This window comes from Arachis duranensis, chromosome 10 (assembly GCF_000817695.3).
Source record: "Arachis duranensis cultivar V14167 chromosome 10, aradu.V14167.gnm2.J7QH, whole genome shotgun sequence".
Classification (NCBI taxonomy): Eukaryota; Viridiplantae; Streptophyta; class Magnoliopsida; order Fabales; family Fabaceae; genus Arachis; species Arachis duranensis.
This window is the reverse complement of record NC_029781.3, coordinates 82,945,652-82,954,703: the sequence shown is the minus strand read 5'-3', so window position 1 is coordinate 82,954,703 and position 9,052 is coordinate 82,945,652. Positions and strand designations below refer to the sequence as shown.

At 33.7% G+C, this 9,052-nt stretch overlaps 1 protein-coding gene across 1 annotated transcript; it reads right to left on the bottom strand.

Annotated features, from left to right (window-relative positions):
• Positions 1–352: 352 nt before the first annotated feature.
• LOC110276922 (3beta-hydroxysteroid-dehydrogenase/decarboxylase-like) lies at positions 353–8,534 on the bottom strand. The gene is made up of 4 exons (XM_021134027.1): positions 8,441–8,534; positions 8,360–8,365; positions 8,124–8,257; positions 353–532 (listed from the first exon to the last, which is right to left on the bottom strand). The coding sequence occupies exons 1-4, from the start codon at positions 8,532–8,534 to the stop codon at positions 353–355; spliced, it is 414 nt and encodes a 137-aa protein (XP_020989686.1).
• Positions 8,535–9,052: the final 518 nt, after the last annotated feature.

Here is a 9,052-nt window from a genome sequence, read left to right as displayed (position 1 = left end):
CCAAAAGGAGGCATGAAACCAGGACCGAGCCATAGCTCGGGTCGCCCGGCCTGACCCGGTGAGCATTATTATGTGAACTTTTCATGCTAGCTTAGGGCACGCATTCAGGTCACGCAATACACAAGCCTCAGTGCCTCACTGCCTCTGACCCTCTGTGCCTCACAAGCCTTCTACCTGACCCTACCACAGTCCCACCCTCAGAGCTCAGTTTCCTCTCATCCCTTCCCCGCAGGCCCTGACGACGGCGCCGCCAGTCTTTCCAGCGCATCCCTCTCTGTGCCTCTCACCAGCCATCGCATTTTTTTCCTTTCAGCGCTCTCTCTGTCTCTCTACAGCACCATGATGGCGCCAGTCATTGCTCCCTATCCTCAGAGTCACGATGGTGGTGCATTGCTTCTCGGCTCCCAGTGACGACGTCTCTCTCGATGACGACGACTGCAAACAGCGACGAAGCTTCTCTGACCCTCAAGGCCTGAACGATGACAGCGACAACGGTTGCTTCTGCCGCTGGTCTTCTTCTCTTCTCTAGCCCCTGCTCAAGTTTAGTTCAGTTCAGATAAATTATATGTTTTGAATTTCTGATTAGGGATTTGAATATTGCAATTTATGATTAGGGATTTAGGGTTCTGATTATTAGAAATTTGGAATTTCTGATTAAGATTGTTTCTCTTCTGAAATTTGGGATTTGGTTATTAGAAGTTCTGATTAAGTAAATTTGAAATTTTCTTTTCTTCTCTTCCTGTTAGTGAGTGGTTATGATTTTGTTCTTCTTGAGTTCCTGTTAGTGTGTTGATTAAGACTTTATAATATTGATTGATTTTGTTCTTCCTAAGTTCTTGTTAGTGTCAATCACCCAAACCCCTTTTCATGTATATAAAAAAATGTTAAGTCATGTCCTAGACCAGACTTAGATGATGGTTAATCTGATGGATGGAATGATATGCTAATTTATTATATATATATAGAATTAAAATTGATGAGATGCTGTGTAAATACTCATATTTAAAGCCATCTGCATCCAAGTTATATAGCTGAATTGATAGCAAGAAGAAGATACATGTAAAAAAATGTGAATATTCCTGTAAAGAGATTTTCAAAGAAAAAATACTATGAATTGTTAAACTGTACTGATTATAATGTTTGATTATTGAAATTTATGAATTTTGATTAGAATTTCTTATTAAGGATGGGTGTATAGTTTCTGTGATGAGGATATTGATGCTTTAATAAGCATGTGCTTATGCCTTTGGTTGGTAATGCAATATGGTTTTAAATTTCAGCAGATTATTGATATTGGCAAAACTTTGATATGTTGTTAACTAGGTAAGTGCTAAATCTGAAGCATGCTTCAAATATTTTGTTTGAAGTCATTAACTGATTTGTATAACTTTATATATTTTTATGTGTAGAGAATCTTAGTTTACATGTGATATATAAGATAATGTCATTGATAATGAACAAAAGGAAACCAAAAAAAAGGTGTTGACTTTGTTTGTGTTGTAGCTATCTAAGGGGTCTTTTAGCATTTCTTTATTCTGTTATTTATCTTCCTCCTAAGAAGTAAGAACCTTATGCTAAAGGGATTTATTATTATTATTATTATTTTTCTAAATATAAGTTACTGTTGGAAAGTTTATTGTTTTGGTCCAGTAAACAGCAATGAAGAGGTAGCTTGAGAGGGTATTGTGTATGGGTGGGGAATGATAAAATGATATTAGTGTGAGGCTGGTGGAATTTTATCATGTTATGGAATTGAAAATTAATCATTGAGGTTGGGGGTAGTGGTGGTTGTCCCTTGTTTGGGAGATTGCTGCAAGTTTTTATATGGTTGAAGAAGCCTTACAGTTCTTTGGCCTTGAGCGTTATTTTTAGTCTCTATAACTCCTTTAATTGTACTCTATACTAGAGATCTTTTGAGCCATTTTATTATTTTTGGTTTTTACTTTTCTTCAAAGTATCTTATTATCTTCTTTCTATTTCTCTTTAGCATGTACTTTGTGTCAATATCTAAATGTGTTTGATGTAATATGCTTATATTCAATAGGTAAAGAAAATGTGTCCAAATGATCCTGATGCAACAATGAAATTGAAGGAATATGAAATGGCAGTTATGACACTTAAATTTGAAGAAGCCATTACTGCGCCAGAGTCTCAAAGGCGTTCAGTAGCTGAATCTATTCGCAGAATGCTTATATGTTTTCTGATCGTTACTGTCCTCTCTATTCTGCTGTGAAAATTCTTGATTGTAGTTCCATGTGAGCTTTTTGAAGTGGCTACTTTTGTTATTTTCTGCATGTTCTTTTTTGTTATTTTAACCTTTTTTTGTAGTGTTGGTTTCTATCTCAAAAATTGCTCCCATCATTTTATACATTACATTAGAGATGTTGAGAGGCTTATTCTACAATCACCAAGGTTATACAACTTGATACATAATGCTTCAATGTTTTTGAAAATTGGTAGGCATTTATCCTTTTCTGTGCTCTTATAATAAAGAATCTAAGTTATAATTAGTGTTATATCTTGTTTTTAATTTTTGTTTTGGTTTTTTATATCTTGTTTTTTATATCTTGTTTCTTATGTTAAACAGTGACAAGTGATTCGTGTAAAAATATTCTATCATAATCTGGAAATAGTTAGTATAAATGATCATAATTATTATGATTATTTAGGTTAATAGTGTGAAATTATGCAAATTTTTTTAAACAATTGCTTTGTCAAGGTCTAAACTCTACTCTTTAATTGTTACATCGATAGGTGGAAGCCATCAAAAGAATTATTGAGTATGTTTCTCAACTGAAAAGAGTTGGGAAAGGACATGGTAAGAATTTTAGAGTTTGTATTCATTGTTGAATAATACGAGTATAGTTTTTTGTTTTTCCTGTGCATTTTTAAAGGAAACAAGATTCGAATCCTTCCGTCCCAGAGCATATCCATTCATGATGTATATCCTATTTGAATAAAAATTATATCTCGGGATAAAAATGACCCTTTTTTAATCATTCGTCTATAATCTAAATAGAGTCGCTTTTGAATCCACATCAATCGTCAAACTCTATTTTTTTCGAATCATTTACAGATAGATAATATTATTTTGATTCTTAAGCTAGTATCTTTTAGTTGGTGGTCTTTTCAGGTATGTGGCACTTATTAGAAGCTTCTCCATGAGAAAGGAGCTATATGAACATGATAGGGTTTGTAATTTGTAGTTTGTAGTTTGAAGATTTATAATTTCTTGTTTTTCTTGTCCTATGTATCTATCTAGTTCATTAGGGTTCTTCAATGTGTCTTGTTAGTTTGTACTTTAAAGTTTATATATTGAAGATTTATAAAAACAATCTTAGTTAAATGAAAGATATTTAAACTATCTATGTTATTATATATTATATAAATGTTGACTTGCTGAGTAAATTAGTTAATATATTAATTAAGTAAAAAAATAATATAATTTGATATGTGTAATTTGTATTAAAAAAATATTACAAAAAAATAGTGTTTTGTAACTAAAGAAAAAAAATGTTACAAAATCAAGTTATATTTTGTAACAAAATTTAATGATAGAAAAAAATATATTGTCACAAAAAATATTTTGAAGATCAAATTTTGTTATCACTTTTGTAACGACTTTTGATTTTTGTATCCGAAAATTTTGTTACAAAATATTACTTTGAATTGTAACAGTTTCATTTTTTGTTACAAAATTTTTTTGTAACGGGACATACTGCAACGACCCTTTTTTTGTTACAAAATCCTTTTGTTTCAAAATTTTGATTTTTTGCAACAATTTTTTTATTACAAATATTATTTTTTCTTGTAGTGAATCCTAGAACTTCCAATAGATAATCAAAGTTTATAAATAGACTAAACCAGAAATGGGAACTGACTAAAGATCTTCAGTCTAACTAACATTTCTCTTTCCAAATCCTGCGAACCTCCCAACCACCATCAGTAGTTTGATATTGCAAACACAATTATATCAACAAGAAAATGCACAAATAGGAAGAAGATACAACATTTACACAATTAACAAGTATTATGCAGTCAATTAGACATTCCAAACAATTCACATATAATGCATATGATGTATGCTTGTCCTAGTGACTGATGAGTCTCATCTGTCGGTTATAAAGTCAACCCGACAAGTCCTGATAGCTAACCATTGGACTGTCCTTCTGTCGTGCATCTCCAACACGAGTTATACTCAATCATAATCATCAATAGATATTCACAACACCCACACTGGTGTTTATCCACAAGGGCGAGCTCATCCGAAACTTTCACAGTGTCAGGCCACACTTACGACATAGGGCCAGCAGAGTATCGAGTCTCCACCTGGAACACGTGGTGGCTAGCCACTGCTTTCACCTAGAAAAACTCGTACCTCAGATAGTGAAAGTGCAGCATTCACATTTCATTCAATAAGCATATATGCAATCATACTCAGCCATAATTCAATAATAGCTCAGCCATAATTCGGCAATAACTCAGGCATTCAGCTCATAATACAATCCATAACCAGCCAATTTATCAACAATTATAGCCCTTCATCTCATGGCATATAAAGCACTTCCACCACCATCCTCTGTATCTCATACGATCATTTTTTATCATCATTAATCATTAATTCTCCCCTTACTTCATCCACAAGTTACCAGATTTCCTAACTCCTTCCTATTGCTAGACATATCACAAGGATTTATGACATAAGGGGTGAGAACGGAGGCTTAGAAGTTTGAAATTTGGCTTTGAAAACTCAAAAATCAACCTTGGGGTAAAAACGGGGTCATGCGTGCGCATCGCCCATGCGCACGCGTGGAAAACAAAAAGGTTATAGTAACACGTACGCGTCATCCATGCACACGCGTAGATGGAAGAAAAGTAAAGTGACGCCTATGCGTCAGCAACGCGTATGCGTGGATGCGCTTTGTGCTCCTCACGCAGCTCCAGCACAATACCCGCGCAACTCTTGGGAATGTTGGATGGGCACTTGAATCAGTGCATCGACGGTACGCGTCGGCCAAGCGCACGCGTAGGGGAGTGAAAATTTGAAAGTGACGCGTGCGCGTCAGACACGCGTACGCGTGGGAGTACAATCTGCTAAAAATTTTACTAAGTTAAAAAGCTGCAGAATTACAGTTTCAAACTCCAATCTTTCGACAGTCATAACTTCTTCGTTTCAAATCATTTTTCGTTCGTTCTTTAAACGGCATAAACATACTGGATCTAATTTTATTTCTAAACAAGTTTGACACAAATCGGGGATCCAGAGACCAAGTTATACCCCGTCAAAGTAGACCCAAAAACCACATTTTCATACAAAACCACAAGGTTCCATTTTCAAAACAAATTAATTTCAACCCTTTTCAAAACCAACTAAAACATACCAAAAATTAACCTCAAGCCTCCTCAACTCATATATTAACATTTTTATCAAATTCACAACCTATCAACCCACCATTTTAACCACTCGCAATCAAATAGCTCAATTTCAAACACAATATCATGTCATATGTCTTTTCTCATCCCAATTTCCATTAATACCCTTATCATCAACCATCAATACATACAATCAATATCATCCTCCCCATCAACATGGTTTCACCTACAATTCAATCTCAACCAGTCATTAAACATATATCAAAACATGTATATTCCTCATACATCATACCATCACAACATCAAAAATCCACTAATCACATACAGAACAAAACAATTCATCTCAACCAATCAACAACATCAATTGTCAAAATCCTATCTTATGGGCCTCTAGCCTAAGTTTTCACACCACATTATATTTTAGATACGAAAAACCGAAACCATACCCTAGCCACGTTCCCGCTTAACCCGGAACACCTCCAAATCACTTTTCCATAAGCTCTCAAAGTTTCAACACCTCCAAGAACAGATTTTTAGCACACAAAAGTTTATTCTAAGCTCTCCAAGACCTCAATCAAGCTTCAATATTTACATACACACTACCTAAGCCACAATTATCACATCCAAACACAATAACTCAATATCCAAACATCATAAACCAACAAATTTCACTAGGGTTAAGAATCTTACCATACCCAAAGATGAAGGAGATAATATTAAGCCTCTTCTTCAAGCTAGTTGGATCCTATAACATCAAAGAGCCCAAAATCTCAATACTTTTTACTCAAAATTCGAATTTAAGGGCTGAGAAAACTGAAGTAAAATTGTGGCTTACCTCAAAAACAAAGTAGTGGGTTTTATAGAGCTCTTCGCGCTGAACGCGTGGCCGCAAACGATGTAGAAATTGGAGCTTCGGATAAAAAATTATAGTGGTTTGAAGATCAAGTGAGAGTTAGAACTTTGTAAGATTGTTCTTCCCCCATTTTCCTTGCATTTCAGCGTGTTTAGGGTTTAAGGGAGGAGAGAGAGTGCTGTTTTAGGATTTTAGGTTGATCTTGGTTGGGCCAAGGGTCCAATATGGGTCTGGTTGGCCCGGTTTGGCTCGTTCGATTCAATCTTGGGCCGATTTTCTTAAAATTGGTATCAAAATTCTCGTTTTAATTTTCTCTGTCATATTAAGTCATAAAAATTGCATTTTTAATTCTCCAAAAAAATTTCTAATTTATGGATTAATTAGTTATTAATTAATCGGGTTTTACAAGCCACATGTTATAAATTCACTATGTTACCTCTGTTGTTTGTAATGAACTTAGTTTTGGGCCTAAGAATGGTGCATCTTTAGTATGATATGTTTCAAATATGTCATTAGTCATTAATCCCCGGTTTATGCATCCTTATTAATTGTAGAAGGTGCATATTAAAGCTTATTATGCAGTGCATGTTAATGTATCTTTGCTAGCCCATATCTACTATAATATCATGTATTTTATTACTTTGGTTGCTATGAACTAATATGGACTAATATTGTTATACTCTCCTAAAATGAACCGGTCAACATTTCAACTTGAAGTCACTGAGTTTATGCTTCAATTTTGACATGAAGTTGGGTTAAAAAATATTTTTTTTAAAAGGCGCATGATTATTTGGAGATGTCAATTTCATTAAACTGCATGACAAGCAAGGAAGATACATTTTTTAGCAGCTTTCACTTTTATGTAGGCTAATAGAAATATAAAGTGTGATACAGAAAAGAATTAATCCAACTTAGATTGACCATATTGTCCCTCTAGAATATTTTTGTGGTGATATGTTGCTTTATGTCACAAAGTAAAAATGAAATACAGCTGAAATAATTAGAGTTTTCCACAACTTATGTCTTTGGAGAAGTTGTTAAATTAGTTTCAGATATTGCGGTTACTAGCAAACAAGACATAATGACGGATGTATTCCTTTATATGATTACATTTTCACAATATGTATATATGCACTTTACATCTTGAGTTTATCGCTTCTAATATAGCTGAACTAATCTCCCTCCATCTTTTATAACACTTAACCCTTAGTTTAATAGTAACTGGACTTCTTTTATAAGCGGATAAATTCTAACAGTATACGTTAGTTAGTTATAACGGTGAAAGGCTTATGTTTTTATTCAAAACTTTTCACAAAAACTAATTATATTCATGAGATCCAAGATGTTCCATGAATGCTAATCTGGTCCATTTGGACAGACTTGCAAGGAGAAAATATGGAAAAAGGGGAACATTTGTTAAACTAATTAGCAATTTTCATGTGTTGCGCAAAAGTGACATAAGATATTCATTTCAAAGTTCACACTCAATAAAAAGATGGAAAAAGTATTTTTGTAAAGCTTATCATTACTAGTGAGAAAATTTTGTTCTACACATTTCAGACTATCTTCCGTAAAGTCTAACAAATAACTAAGACAAATTGGTGAAAGAAGTAAAACACCTTTGCAAATCCAAATCTTGCCTACTCTAGAATAAATGGCACAAATTCCATATCACCAAGTCTAAAAACAATACACGGACAAAGAGCACATGTCAATAAGCCATCAATGTCATTGGCACTGAGGATCAATGCCTTTGCTTGATCTTTAAAGTCACTTAATACCTTTTCAATATGCAATTCACATCCTCCTATTAACACTCATTTGTTTGTAAATGGGAAACATTTAACCTTTTTTTCATTAAAATATAAATTGAGAAGCTCTCTCAAGAAAGCCATACTTTGCATGGATATGGCAATGATTCATCTCCATTATATATATCATGGAAACCATCAAAGACTACATCCACAGAGCTATTATAAATCAAGCGTTTCACTTTACATTCTCTACCAGCACTAATGACATTCTTGGCACCTAAACAAAATATCAAATCAAAATAAGTCAACTTCCAGCAAAAAATACAAAAATTGCATCATAATAAGAAATTTACCAATGCCAATAAATGGAAAGATGTACCTTGCACTATAAGAGTATATCAACTATAGAAGTCATTTGGATTCAAGCCAGCAACATTCATATAAAAGACAACTGAAGTACCTTCGAGAACTACAGAATTTGCATTTCCATAGCTGTTAACAATATAATATATCTGAATTAGCTCTTTATTTATTTTCGTATATATTGGAACCATGAATGCAAAATGATGAATTCTTCGAATATGCATATTTATACGAGTAAAGTAGTTCAATATGGCAGCAATTATCTTATTTGCTTATAAGTAAAGAAACAAACTAGATGTATCAGAATGCTTCACGAAAAATCTTTTTTCTTTTGTTATCAGTGTTTCATAGCAACTCATGAATTACCAAGTAAAGCATTCGCTATAGAGATATACAATCACCTGACTCTTCTCAATAGTTCCTTAAGTCATAAGAGATAAATAAATATTGCACAGGATGAAATGTATGTACAAGAAGCAAGTTTTGAGACACCACTTCCAAAGATTCAATTAAAGTGAACCACAAAACTAACCCTTCATGATATATAATTGTCTAACCACCACCTCTTGAGTTAGAGGATTAATTAATTCTGAAAGAAAAGTGATGCTTTCTGATAATTAGAAACATTGTCCAAAATAGGTCATGTTAATGGACATATTGACATACTTATTTTTACATTGCTTACAATTTGCTCATCACTAATGTCTTG

What these genes read in the sequence shown, in the direction of transcription:
- LOC110276922 (XM_021134027.1), bottom strand. Translation starts at nt 8,534, where the DNA reads ATGGTTCCAATATATACGAAAATAAATAAAGAGCTAATTCAGATATAT. An exon ending in CATTGCCATATCCATGCAAA is followed by an intron (nt 533 to 8,123) that starts GTATGGCTTTCT and finishes AAACTTGAGCAG; the next exon opens with GGGCTAGAGAAGAGAAGAAG.